Source organism: Panthera uncia, chromosome B4, assembly GCF_023721935.1.
Source record: "Panthera uncia isolate 11264 chromosome B4, Puncia_PCG_1.0, whole genome shotgun sequence".
NCBI classification, from domain to species: domain Eukaryota; kingdom Metazoa; phylum Chordata; class Mammalia; order Carnivora; family Felidae; genus Panthera; species Panthera uncia.
This window is the reverse complement of record NC_064809.1, coordinates 97443997-97458821: the sequence shown is the minus strand read 5'-3', so window position 1 is coordinate 97458821 and position 14825 is coordinate 97443997. Positions and strand designations below refer to the sequence as shown.

At 34.3% G+C, this 14825-nt stretch overlaps 1 protein-coding gene and 1 non-coding gene across 17 annotated transcripts in view; both read left to right on the top strand.

Annotated features, from left to right (window-relative positions):
- Positions 1–14825, top strand: part of OSBPL8 (oxysterol binding protein like 8) — a 150224-nt gene that overhangs the window by 104611 nt on the left and 30788 nt on the right. For all 16 annotated transcript variants that reach the window (XM_049627424.1, XM_049627431.1, XM_049627425.1 and 13 more), the window contains 5 exons: positions 1006–1076; positions 7116–7193; positions 8959–9060; positions 11050–11253; positions 14045–14129. In XM_049627424.1, coding sequence (XP_049483381.1) covers positions 1006–1076; positions 7116–7193; positions 8959–9060; positions 11050–11253; positions 14045–14129 — 540 coding nt within the window. The remainder of the gene's footprint in view (positions 1–1005; positions 1077–7115; positions 7194–8958; positions 9061–11049; positions 11254–14044; positions 14130–14825) is intronic.
- On the top strand, positions 2034–2164 carry LOC125920544 (small nucleolar RNA SNORA41). The gene has a single exon (XR_007457123.1). It is a non-coding gene; the product is annotated as a small nucleolar RNA SNORA41 (small nucleolar RNA).

The following is a 14825-nucleotide window of genomic DNA, read 5'->3' as shown; positions in this document are numbered from 1 at the left end:
ATTTCTAAATGCTTCAGGCAGTGGTGCTACTGATGATTTTTTAAGTGCTGCTTTATGAATAATTATATATATATATATATTTATTTAATACAGGCTTTTATTGGACTTAGAACAAATAATTATAGGGAAGAGTTAATAATACTTTCCCTCAAAAGTAGAAAGAACATTATTAAAATGAGTACTCCTTTTACTTGACACAAAAATTTCAGTATTAACATTTCTCTCATTGTATTATAATAACATTAATTTGTTAATTGCCTTGGCACAGTGTTACATTAATGTGTTACATGAGTGCAGGGATCTGTGCATGTTCATCCCAGTGCATTGGTGTATTTTAGATTTATCTTTTTACAATTTGTGCAGCATTAGTGCCAACGATCATCTTAAGAGTCAATATTAACTGAATGTGTACTATGTGGAAAATGCTATGCTAAGTGTTTTCTTTTTCTTTCTTTCTTTCTTTTTTTTTTTTTTTAATGCTAAGTGTTTTCTAATGGATCCTCATGTAATTCTCACAGTAAGCACATTGTTAGATTTTTTTAAGTCTGTCCCTCAACCTAGATTTTTTTCCCTAGTCTCTCAAAACCAGTTCTGGAGTTGTTTCCAATTTGGCAAGAGGTGTGAAAAGTATGTTGAGTTGTTTCTGTCAGTTAGGATTCTTCATTAGAAAACAGCTCACTAGAATAAAAGCTCCACGAGGCCTGAATTTATGCAAAGTGTTCTGAGATCACAGAAAGGAGGTCTTGAGCTTGATGTTGATGGATTCAGGAAAAGACTTCATTGCCTTTGTAAGCCTTAATTTATTTTAAAGAGTTACTAAGCTACATATGATCCCTTAGAAATCTTTTAAACTATAATAGTTTAACGCTATGTTTGGTCTAGGCTTTTTATACCAGTGTTCATAAAATATAATGTATATTTGAAATTGGATGACTTATATGCCTCTACTTTCTAATGCCTACATGCTATATAGTAATATTGAAATGATGACAATGTGTTTTAAAGGTTTTGACAGAGGAAAGGAAGACATTTCTCAAAATAAAGATGAATCTTCACTTTCTATGTCAAAGAGCAAGGTAAGCATGTGCTGTCCCCAAATACATTATTATGGCATTTTTCTAATATTTAAGATGAGGAACTACACTAAAATCATATCCAATTTTTATGACATGTTTTTATGTTGGTTTATCTAAACCATGATCCACTGGGGTTGATGTGGCTGCTGTTGGTTACTTGGGAATACAGTCTGTTGGTAACCAGTGTGTTCTCTCCAGAGTTCTATTGTTTCTGGTATGTCTATTATAGTAACAGACCGAAGTCTGAGGGTTCCATTCAGATAAATTCTCAGGATTTGTGTGTGGTTTTGTTTTGTTTTAATTCTTAAGTGTTTTGAGTTTATCTGAATGACTATCAAAATACATACATTTTACCAAAGGCTGAAGATCTCCTGCAGTACCCTGCAGTTGAAAGATCTCTTCTTAGATAGAATAAGATAAAGTTTCCTAAATTAGTGATTCTCAAACTGGGATACTTGTGCATATTCTTACTGTTGAGAATTTGTTCTTTAAAGGGTAGATATTCAAATTTGAGAAACATTGTGTAACACTTGGTTTTCCTTTCTTAATTCACGAGGTTTGCTATAATTTGTTAAGGAATTTGACTTCTGACTATTATTTCTGGTCAGGTTTAATAGCAGAAGCAGCTTTTGTTTGTGGAATCAAACTTCAGTGACTGTAAGAAAACCTATTTCTTAAACTAGTAAATTCTCTGCTATTCTCAGCACTGGATTTTGGTTTTAAGGGGCGCCTGGGTGGCTCAGTTGGTTAGGCGGCCGACTTCGGCTCAGGTCATGATCTCACGGTCCGTGAGTTCGAGCCCCGCGTCGGGCTCTGTGCTGGCAGCTCAGAGCCTGGAGCCTGTTTCAGATTCTGTGTCTCCCTCTCTTTGACCCTTCCCTGTTCATGCTCTGTCTCTCCCTGTCTCAAAAATAAATAAAACATTAAAAAAAAAAAAAAAAAACAACCTTATTTTTCTTCCACAGCTACTGGTCTGCAGCTGTTCTTATGTAGCAGTTGTGGCATACCGCTGTGGGAGAGAAACTGTTCCATGATTAAACACCTCTTTCTTAGCAAAATTGCAGTGGGCATATGTGTGACAAACAGAAGATGAAAAAAACCCTACATTTTTGTTTCCATTCATGGGAATGATTGGGAGGAGTCCATGATATGTATATATAATTTTACATAAATTTTATCCACACTTTTAAAGTATTCATTACATAAATATCATATGTGTAAAAGTACTCGGGATGAAAGTTTAATAGTAATTCATATATATATAAAACATATGAATGAGAAATCCCTTGATCATTTTATATGAGATGTGTTATTAAAGAAAATTAAAGAGGAAATAATTTATCTTGGGTCTTCGGTGCTAGAAATACAATGAAATTTATAGAACTGTAAAGACCTATTTTCAGGCAGTTAATGCCAGAATTGGTGAATATGTAGTAGAGCAGTATTCCTATTCAGAAGCCTAAATACTTAAATACTTACATATCGCAGTCACCCATATGAAGTCTCTAAATTGGGAGGTGGGCGGCAGAAAGCAGGGAGCCTGAAAAGAAAGTTTACATACCTTACTGGAGCAGGGTGCATTAATGAAAAAAGCACAGGCTTTAGAAATGCACTTTGAGAACAACAGCACTGATCATATATGACTCTTTAATTTGAATTAACTAAAATTAACTGAAATTAGAAATTTAGTTCCTCAGTTACACTAGCCACATCTCAAGTGCTCAGTAGCCACATATGGCATTTCTGTCATTCAGAAAGTTCTGTTGGACAGAACTGTTTTAGAATAAAAAGTGTGAGTTTGAATCTTACGTACATTACCTATATAGATACTAATTACAGTGATATTAATAGCTATTTTGTATTAAGAGTTTACTGTGTGTCCTCTTAACTCTCATAACGATACTTGAGGATACGGGTATATCGGCCCCATTTTATAAGTGAACAGACTGAAATTTAGAGAAATTAAGTAACTCTCAAAAGAGTCAAAGTGGCTTTAGTTTTCTTGCCTGTGCAAGGCAAATAAGATCCACACCCCAGACTGTGATACCGCAAGTGCCTGGCAGAGTACCTAATAGTAGGTATTTGAGAATTCATTTTCTTTCTTTGAATAAGAATTACAGTGAGGGGCACCTGGCTGGCTCAGTAGGTAGAGTGTGCAACTCTTGATCTTGTGGTTGTGAGTTCAAGCCTCACTTTGGACATAGAGCTTACTTGAAAAGAAAAAAAAAAACAAAAAAAGAATTACAGCGAATGACTGGGGATTCTTAATGTGATAACTAGTGTAAGTAAGATTATACTCATCGTGTTATTTTCCAAGCTGGAACCTATTGATTCCATCTTTAGGTTTAATACTTGTTAATTCAGTTAGCTGAAGAGATGCATAATTGCTAGTTTGTCCTTAAATATTTTAACCCATAACCTATTCTCTTGTTTTTCACAACAATCTTAAAATTTATACATTTGTCATTAAACTACATTCACATGGAATTCTGAACATTTTAGTCTTAAAGTTTTGTTATTCCTTCTTTAATCAGTGTGCATAACTGACTTTGTCTCTCTCTCTCTCTCAAAAATAAACATTAAAAATTTTTTTTTTTTTTAATTTATGAGTTATGCTAACAGCTCAGAGCCTGGAGCCTGCTTTGGATTCTGGGTCTCCCTCTCTGCCCCTCCCCCACTTGCACTTTGTCTCTCTCTCTCTTTCAAAAATAAATAAACATTAAAAAAATTAAAAAAAATCAGTATGCATAACTGAGCCCATCATAATTTTAACTGTATACTTTTCTGAACTTGATACAAAAATTAATAATACTGCCATTTTGATCATAAGATTTGGGATTAAGTTATTTCTTAAAATACATGATTAAGACCAGTGAGCACAATGGAATATACCCTTTTTTTGGAATACACCCTTTTTTACCCCCGAATTTTTTTTACACCCCCCCCATTTAAAAAAATACGGTTTCTATTTCTCATGCATTCTGTAAATGAGTGTGAATTGGCAAAGTCAGTTAATGAAGTCATCCCATCTTCCTGTTAGCATTTTTATTTTAATGTTTATTTACTTTTGAGAGAGAGACCGAATGCGAGTGAGGGAGGGGCAGAGAGAGAGGGAGACACAGAATCTGAAACAGGCTCAAGACTCTGAGCTGTCAGCACAGGGCCCGATGTGGGGCTTGAACTCATGAACCATGAGGTCATGACCTGAGCCAAAGTTGGATGCTTAACCAACTGAGCCACCCAGGTGCCACCCTGTTAGCATTTTTAAAAGAATTTTTACTTTAAAAGTTTGTTTTTAGTTTATTTATTTTGAGAGGGGGGAGTGGGGAGGGGCAGAGAGAGAGGAAGGAAAAGAGAAAGAATCCCAAGCAGGCTCTGCATTGTCAGCATGAAGCCAGAGGTGGGACTTCAACTAAAGAATCTTGAGATCATAATCTGACCTGAAGTCAGGTGTTTAACTGACAGAGCCACCCAGGCGCCCCTAAAAGAAATGTTGTCCATCTCAACAGAAGGAATTACCAGCAAGGGTACTGTGTCTAGTGGGATAAAAGGAATCCTGTTATAAGGATAGTGGGTTTTTGAGCCAAGATCTATTTATTGACTTGATTTTCCCCTCAGCCGTACATCTGCCTATCTATAGATACTCTGAATCATCTATCACTTGCTATAAAAAATATATTTACTTGGACATTTAAAAGGACTTTCCAAATCAGAATATCTGATACAGTCATAGTAACTTATTGTCATCATCATCATCATCATCATCATCCCTTATATATGTAGTATTTTTTAGTTTTCAAAGCAAGTTGAAAGTATTCTCATATAATGTTCATTTAAAGGTCAAATTTTTGACAGCATTTGCAATCTAGGAGATAGTCACAAACCTGAAACACAGTACATACAACTACGCTATACACATCATATACACTACCTCATTTAATCATCAAAGGAATCATTAATTCCTGTTGTTCGTGAAGATAAATCTTAAATTTGAGTCTGGCTGAGAGTCTGTGTGAATAGTTTTAAAAGGTGAGAAATCATTAAAAAGGTGGCCAAGAGCCTGAGACTGGGAATTAGGTAGACCAGAGAACAAATCCCAGCTCATCTACTTACTGCCCCTATGACTTTGGGAAGTTATTTTTAGTTGGTTAGTCTTGGTTTCCTTATTAGCAAAGGGGAGATACTACTACTATCTCATAGGGTTGCTGTGAGGATGAAGTATTTAGAATAGTTTTTGGTAAAGAATAAGTAGCCATGAATTTTCATTAGCATTTATTCTTCATTTACTAGTATCTAAGAAGTACATTATAATACACATTTTCCTATTAAGCTGTGGGAAATAGAAATCATCCTGTTCTTCTGACAGTACCTTTGCCATCCTTGGCTTCTCAGCGGCAAGAAGAAGACAGAGACCTGTTTGGCTTGAGGAATTTTGTAAAATTGTTTTGATATCATAATCTGTGCCATTCTCAGAGTAAATTGTATGGTGTTTCAAGTCTAGTCCTGAAAGGAGTGACTTCAACAAAAATTTAATTGGGTTAACCCCCACCTCCAGTAGTTTGTAGTTCTCTTCTGTCTAGTTCAGCCAGTTATTATTACCACCACTGTAATAACCCATATTTTATACCTAGTAGCAGAGGCATTTTCAGGAGAGGTAAAAGAAGTGAGTTGCAAATGCTAGTTTAATTTTCGTTTTATTAATTCATCAGGTATTTGGTGAGCCCTTTCTTTTCCCCAGGTGTTACCTGGGTATCATTGGTGAAAAAATATGGTCCCTGCCTTCATGGTTTTTAAAATTGAGTGAGGGAGTTTATACCCAAAGTTTTTTGTTTTTTTGGTTTTTTTTTTATCCGTGAGCACACCTAGTGATATGCACATTGGCAATTCAGCATTTGAAAGCCACCATTTGGATCAAGCCCCCCAGACTTTCTTGGCACTAGGATCACGCTTAGAACTTTAAGTACCTGTGTCTAACAATAGATAAAACCATAGATAAAAATGAAAATCATAGAACACAAGGCACTAAACATGTTTAATTGTATTGTTCCAAGATTTACAGAAGCAGTTTTCATGTTTATGCTCTTTTATTCAGGTTAAAGAATGTAGTTTCCTTAAAAGAGTATTGGATTAAGAGACCTAGATTCTGATCCCTGTATATTTATTATTTATTGTTAGTTTAGAAGATCATGATTTGTAAAATGGAGATAAAACCACTTGTTAAGTCTATTTTTCAAGGTTCTTGTGAAGATCAAATGAAAGCAAATATAAACAAAGTCTGGAAACAAGTTTAAGACCATAATACTCAAGGGGCACTGGATAGGTAGGAAGAAATAGATGTTAGGAATATTGGTTTTTAAACACTACAAATGAGATAGTGTTTTAATACTAATTTCAGAAGATCTATATATTTCTTTCCATTGGAGAAGTAGCAATAAGGCAGCACGTGCAGTAACTTGCTAGAATACAAGTGGTTTGGTTTTTTGATTTGGAATATTTTAAGTGTTAAAAAATTAACATTCCTTTGGATACTTTTGTTTTAAGAATAAATAATTGTGTATGTTTCCTAGAAATAGTCTAGAAAATAGAATGCAGAAATTTACAAATGATCTTATTTAATCTTATAATGTGGTTTAATTTATTGACTAGGTTTTTTTTAAGTCTACTTTTTTTAGTAATCTCCACACCCAGTGTGGGGCTGAGACTCAAGACCCCAAGATCAAGAGTTGCATCCTTTTCTGACTGAGCCAGCCAGGCGCCCCTGATTAGCGTTTATTTTAGTACTTTTGTGGGTTTAACATGGATTAGTTTTTAACACAAATGCTTTATAGGGAAAATTGACATTTGAAGATTTGTATTTGGCTGTATACGCTGTATATAATTTGTGTATAATGTATATAATTTGTATAGGCTGTATCACAGTGATAAATGGGAAGAATGTCACAAACATAGCTTTAACATTAATTTTTATATGCTGTATGTATAGAATAAGTGAAGGTTTTAATTATTATTTCTCTTTTGTTCATTTCCCTGTGATTTCAGTCTGAATCTAAACTTTATAATGGCTCGGAGAAGGATAGTTCAGCTTCAAGCAAGCTCACAAAAAAAGAATCTCTCAAGGTTAGTTTCCACAGCTATTTCATAAATAACATTATGCTTTGCCTGTGCTTTTGAAAGTAGGATAACAGAAAGAGATGTATCTCCTAAAGAAAGAAAAATAATGTCAGACAGGCACACATAAAAACTGTTACTATTTGTGTGGCACACTGGAGTCAACTGAAAAGGCTACTTGATGACCATCCAGTGCCGCTTCAGGCCTCACCTTGCCGTCCAGAGGCTGAGGACTGGTGTATCTGCACAATTGTACCTGAGTTAGGCATATCACTGTGTTGTAGAACACATGATGGGAAGCTGTGATGCTTTTTGACATTCAAGTTTACTAAAAGTCATGGGCTGAATTTGGCCCACAGATAGATATTTTGTTTGACCCACACAATGGTTTAAAAATTCGCAGTAACAATTACAAGTTCAGATTTCCAGCCCCTGTCTAAGAAATACTCCTTTTGGACTGTCTTCCAGAATGACCACAGATCCTTGACCTTAAGAAATAACATGCTTTCCAGTCCACTCTAAGTCCCTGCATGGTCTATTTTACCCCCCATTTTTTTCTCATATCTGATCCTATATGCATTTGTATTTGCAATCCCATATTAAATCTGTTAATTCAGATATGAATATTAATAAGGACCAAAATCTGAAGTATTTTGGTTGTATAATTATTAAAACTTCTTTACTATTAAGTGCAACTAGGAAGGTTTTATAGCTAAGAGAAGTTCATCACTGGGAGTTTTTCACTACTCTTCTCTCATCTGTGTAATAACAACAGAGCAATAATGAGACTATGTTAATCCACTCCTGCCTTCCTAGACTATCTCACAGGTGACTTCTGAAAGTAAAACTTTAATATTTTGATTGAATAAATACCACTTTGTGGTTTCTTAATTATTTCTTACATCATAGTACAAAGAACGAACAAAATTGCCAGTTGCAAATAATCATAGCATTGTTTGTAAAATGAAAAACTGGTAACAGAGTGGATTTCCATCAGTGAGAGAACTTATTAAGAAAAATTATAGAAGCAGTATAGCATGGTGGTTAAGACTATGTCTTTTAGAGCCAGTCTGCCTTTGTCTGAGTTGTGCCTGCATGACTTACTAGCTGTGTGATCCTGGGCAAGTTACTCTCTGTGCCTCAGTTTTCTCATCTGTAAAATAAAGATAATAATTGGCCTACTGCCAAGGTTATTTCAAAGATTAAATGAGGTAGTACATGTAAAGTGCTAATTAGCACAGTAATTGGTGCACAGAATATGCCCAGTAAATATTAGCTCTTACTGAGATAGGCATGGAAATGCTCCAAAAAATATTGAATAGAAGAACCTTTTTTAAAAATGTGTTTAAAAAGACAGAACCACAAAAACTGTATATTTTTTAGGTTGTATACATAGAAAAGCCTGAAAGGATAGTGTTTTCTGGAAGTGTTAACAGTGGTCAGTTCTGAGGATTGGAATAGGATAGGGTATAATAAAGACAGCTTTAGTTTTATTTGTGTTGTTTGAAATTCTGACCATGAGATTGGATTCATGTAGTATTGTGTGACTAAAAGTAAAATTCTTCAAAAACATACAGAGCTAGTGATCAGAAAAACAAGATTCTAAACTCTAAAAATTCCTACCAGCTCTTTAAAAGTTCTTTTATCCTAAGAAGCTAGAATTCCAAAAGAGGTTTAGAATTGTACACTCTACATTCTATAGACCTAAAAATTTTGGAAAGAAATTGCCCATTTCTAGTGAATTTTTAATTTTTCTATTATTTCTGTAAAATAGGTGCAAAAGAAAAATTACCGAGAAGAAAAGAAAAGAGCCACAAAGGAGTTACTCAGTACAATCACAGATCCTTCTGTTATTGTTATGGCTGATTGGTTGAAGGTCAGTTTGTATTGAAGCTTGAATTCAAATTGCTGGATGTTTACCTACAGGAATAGGAAAGCCCAAAGAGCACCTAAAGCCTACAAGACAAAAACAACTCCTGGGATGATTGTTTTTCACTGGCAAACTATTAATTGTATCCCAGAGGTTCTCTGTTCTAGTCATAATGGGGAGAAGGAAACTTAATATTGTCTGTCTTGACAATAACACTGAAAATGGATAGCAGTTCTTTTTAAAGGGCTTTTTGATTTGTGTGACATTTATATAATCTAATTTTGCTGTTTAAATTAGCATTAGTATTTTTATAGGTGTGGCATGCATTATTGAGAAGATATGAAACAAAGTTAATATAAAAATTGTTATTTGGAAAGGATTAATTTTCGGAAAAACATGCATATTGTTGTTTCCATACCTTGTTTTGGCCTCTGGTTATTTCCACTTACTTTTATTTACTTTTTTATCATCCCACTCTTTCTTTCTCATTCTTCTTTGGTAGGAATCTTTCAGACTAAATGCAAAGTGTAAGAATGATCTTGTGAGACTCTGTCTCCCAGGCAATTTTAGTATCTGGCATTAATCTAAAAGTCACCCCAGCCCTGAAAGCTTTCTATTCTCCCAAAACATTGGTCCAGCCTCCAACGTATAATCCTTATGAGATCTTTTGTCACAGTTCTCTTACTAAAATGGGAACCCGATGATAGTTTCCTTGTTAGTTCAGGTAGTGCTGGGATCTTCTTCAGTGTTGTGCTAAAGACACGTTCTGACTTATATTGACTCTACTTAGAAATCTTTATGCTGTATATCTCATGTGGGTTTTTCAGAGCTAAGCTTCCTCTTCTAACATAGGATTTCTGCAGCTAACCCCCTAAAAGTGTCCCTAACACATCCCCTGGCTGACTTTCTAAATCATAACCTTCATTCTGATCATTTTCCATCCATGTTATACTGTCACATGTCCCAAATACAAAATGTTATCTCAGGGTAACTCTTCCATTTGCTTCTCTTATCTCTCCGTTTCTTTTACATAAACATGTACTTTTCTCAAAGATTTTCTCTCTTCTTCATTCCTGACTCCAAACTCCCCATTTCTAACTTTTTCTTGTTTAGAGTTATTGTGGTATGCCTATTTCAGGGGTTAGGGAGCCCTATATTTATTTCATAATTCAGGTAAGTGCTTTGAGAGAGCAGATGTTTTATGGTAAATAAAAGGATAATCCTAGTTTTTATTCTAAGTAGATTAGCATTCTTTTCAGTATTGTGAATTCAGTGATTTGCATGGAAACATTTTTAACGGATGACAGAAATAGACATTGATAGGAAAAACCAGTTATAGACCTATTGACATAGCCTTAAACCCTGGGACGAGGAACATTTTGAGACTAGAGAGAGATTCATGTAACTGTGTTTTAAAATTTTTCCAAGAACTTAAATGGCACATTTTATGTAATTACTAAGAACAGAGTAACTTAAAAAAGGTAATTTTAGGGGCTCGAAGGAGGTTCTTCCCTCTTCCTACCACTCAGTGAATATTTAGGGAATGCCTGGTGTGCATGCTGGCAGTGACTTCAGTACTGTCGACGTAGGGGGTAAAGGGGGAAAGAATCTTAAAAGATGGAATAATCTTATACTCCCACAAATAAAATTACAATGGACGGTAAGAAGAAGAGAATCTTGGGACTAGGAAAAGTATATTTTAATGGCCCCTGAGCTGGCATGGAGGGTTAGGAAAAGCATTCTATTCTACTTGGCACATTATTTTGAAACTGTTGACCTAGCCTCTAGGTAGACTTTAAGTTCTTCAGAAGCAGGAGCCATGCTTTTTGTCTTTCTGTGCAGTCCTTGACATCTAGTAGCTTAAAAAAAAATCTATTGAATCTTAAGTGTATATGTTGTAGAAATTTTAGATATTTGCCATTACTGAATTTGTATCTTGTGGAGCAAAAAAGATAAAAACAGCTTTATTTCCTAAATTAACTTATCTTTCTGTAGATTCGTGGTACTTTAAAGAGTTGGACCAAGTTGTGGTGTGTTTTGAAACCTGGGGTGCTACTGATTTATAAAACCCAGAAAAATGGTCAGTGGGTAGGAACAGTCCTTCTGAATGCCTGTGAAATCATTGAGCGTCCATCAAAAAAGGACGGCTTTTGTTTCAAACTTTTTCATCCTTTGGAGCAGTCTATTTGGGCAGTGAAGGTAAGCACTTTGTTATATAGGTGAAAGGTAAAGATGGCAATCTGTGAGTAGCACTGAGATAAATCAATTAACCTAATGATTGCTAACCTCTCTAAGCACTTCTAAATTTGCTTGTTTTCAAGTGCATTATTCCTCTTTTTTTCTCTACCCACAATGAATTGTGTACCAAAAGGCTTTGTTTACCTACGGTTAAGATCTAACTTAAGGGATCTTAAGCCACCTGGGTGGCTCAGTCAGTCAAGTGTCTGACTTCAGCTAGGGCATAATCTCGTGGTTTGTGAGTTCGAGCCACCCATGGGGCTTTGTGCTGACAGCTCAGAACCTGGAGCCTGCTTCAGATTTTGTGTCTCCCTGTCTCTCTGCCCCTCTCCCGCTTGCATGTGAGCGAGCTGTCTCTCTTTGTTTCAAAAATAAATAAGCATTAAAAAAAACTATAAAAAGATCTGACTTAAAATTTTTTGAGGAAAATGTTTCCCAAATTTACTTTGTACCTTATAAACTCTTATCCATGGGGATTCAGTTTGTAGTGTGTTTTTAAAAATTTGCAATTACCAGAGCACCTGGGTGGCTCAATTGGTTAGGTGTCCAACTTCGACTCAGTTCATGATCTCACAGTTGTGGATTCAAGCCCCACGTCAGGATCTGTGCAGATAGCTCAGAACCTAGAGCCTGCTTCAGATTCTGTGTCTTGCTTTCTCTCTGCCCCTGCCCCACTCATGCTCTGTCTCTCAAAAATAAATAAAAATATTTTTAAAATAATAAAACTAAAAAGCATAACTGTGATCACTCCTATGTTATAAAAGCAGAAACTTAATCAGGAAAATAGAAACGCCTTATTTGATTAACTACCAAGGGATTCTACAAACAGACATTCCATATACACTAACAGAATTAATGAATTTAGTTTAAATTCTTACAAAGCAATAATTGTTTCAGTTTCTAAGAAGATCAGTTATACATGAATAAAGGGTTTAGATGTTCTCCCTTAAGGAAAACCACCTAATTGAGATGTAGAGTTAAAGTAGTTTCAGCTTAATTTTTTTTTTTTTTTTTTTTTTTTTTTTTTTTTTTTTTTTTTTTTTTAGTGTTGCTTAATTAGGCAGTATACATACACCTCTTAAAAACCTGGACTTTTAACCTTTATTTCAGTAGTCTGTAGTCATACCAGGAATAAATTTAGGATTAGAGAGTTAGTTTCATTCTGGAATTAGGTACTTCCCATAGGGAAAGAATTGAACCTATAGAACCTCTGTTAACTATATATCATGTGATTCTCAAGTAAGAAAAAAAAAAACCCTTTCAAAACCTTTTATGTACAGTATTCTTTACTACTACTCTTAGGAATTGTAAGGATTATAATGAATTTTTATTTTTTTTTAATATTTTATTTATTTTTGAGAGCGTGTGACTGGGGAAGGGGACAGAGGATTTGAAGCAGGTTCTCTGGTGACAGCAGAGAGAGCCTAATGCAGGGCTTAAACCCACAAACCGTGAGATCATGACCTGAGCCAAGGTCGAATGCTCAACCAGCTGAGCCTCCCAGGTGCCCCAGAATTTTAATGAATTTTTAAATTATTAAAAATTTTTAATGTCAAATTTATTGAATTCCCAATACTGGTGGGAGGAAAATTTGCACAATTAGACAATCATCAGAATATTTTCCACAAGCAAAATATGCTCAGGATATTGTTTAAACACCTTCAAAGTCAGTATCTATGATTAAGTAAAAGTAATATTTGTGAGTTTTTACTTTGTATTAGGGACTCGAACATTTTATATGGACTCTTTTTTTCATACCTTTAAGGAGGTTATAATTTTCCCCTGTTACCTAGGTAAAGAGATTAAGGCCTAAAGAGTTTACCTAAGAAATTTTTCTAGCATGGAACCAAGCTTGAAACCTAAGCAGTGTGACTAGATCCTACTCTGTGATGGTTCTAGGAACTGGCCCATAAATTAGAAAGCTATTTGAAAATACCCAAGGGATATTACAGTATTAGTTAAAATTATATTGACTTTTTCTACTTTTTCATTTTGAATCTTTACTTTCTTTATGTTTATGCTTCTCAAATTCATTTTATTCTTTGATCTTACAACTTAAAATTATTTAATATCAAAATTATACTGTGAGTTCATCCTCAGATTTCCTTCCCAAAGAAGAACTGCGTTCACCTAAGATTAGCCTTGGAGATACTAATTATTTAGGGTTCTTGGTGTTCTATATACTCCTAAAACAAATAACCCTTGCCAACAACAACAAAGACAAAATTCCATTTTCTTTCTGGAAAAATAAAATTAACTTTTTTAGTTAGTATTTCATAACAAGTATTTTATAACAAGTATATCAATGGTTGTAAAATAGAGATTTTTTTTCCCCTAGACCTATTCAAAATTCATTTCTCTTTTTCTTATAAATTTTATTTCCAGCTTTTTTTTAGGCCTCTAGAAATTTAATGTTACTTAGTATCTTTGGGATGGAAATTCTCTGTTAAATTAAACTTTGGTCTAGTATAATAAGTTGCAGGTTTTTCTTTACTATGTGAACCATAAATAGAGATCATGTTTAATGATAGCTCTAAGTTGTTCAACTTTCTATTAAAGACGTATACTTGTTGGAGGAGGAAAACTTTCCTCAATACTTACTTTCTTAAAACTTTACCTAATACTTTTTAAGCATAAAATTAAAGCTTGTTTGCTTTTAGATTATTATAGGTAATAGTGGATAATATGAAGTTGAGATTTCATAATATGAACTGTACACCTTTGCTTTGCTTTGCTTTGCTTTGCTTTTCAGGGTCCCAAAGGCGAAGCAGTTGGATCTATAACTCAACCCTTACCTAGCAGTTACTTGATCATCCGAGCTACTTCAGAGTCAGATGGTAAATACAGATTTTGATGGATTAGATTTTGGCCCTCATTTTTAAGGGTTTATTTTATATGCCACTGTGTATTTTCCTTTGGGGAAAATCTCTTTAGTATGGTACTGGAGCAGACATATTGTAATTATAAATTGCTTATGATACTAAAAACATTAACTTTGTAGACAACAATCTGATAGGAAGCACTGTATAATTGAGTGATGAATTAGCGTAAAGTTTTCTTCTTCATCCTCCATTGATATGTTAACACTCTTTTTACTTTCGTTAGTGTTCTTTGTGGTAACTCACTAGGTTTTGTACTTTTAGAGGTACATTTAATATTATTTGTATTTTGTTATTAAAAATTAACATTTATACACGTATATACTGTTTTGAGTTTTTTTATATAGAAGATTCAAATACAAACTTTTCTGCAGTTAGTAACTTAATTCTTGAAGCAATATGGAGAGGGTAAAACTTATTTAATGGGAAAGTCACACTAGCTTTAAAACCTTAATAATTGATAATGGATTTCTTCCTCACTTTTATGTTTTATAGTTTAGACTAACTTAGCCTAGGGAATCTTGTAACCTTTTAGAGTTTACTTTTACCTGATGATTATTTTTAAAATATCATACGCACAAGCTTATGTTATGAAAAGCGTTTTACTTGGCTGATGTTTCCAACAGATATGGAAATACATACATACATTTTAAG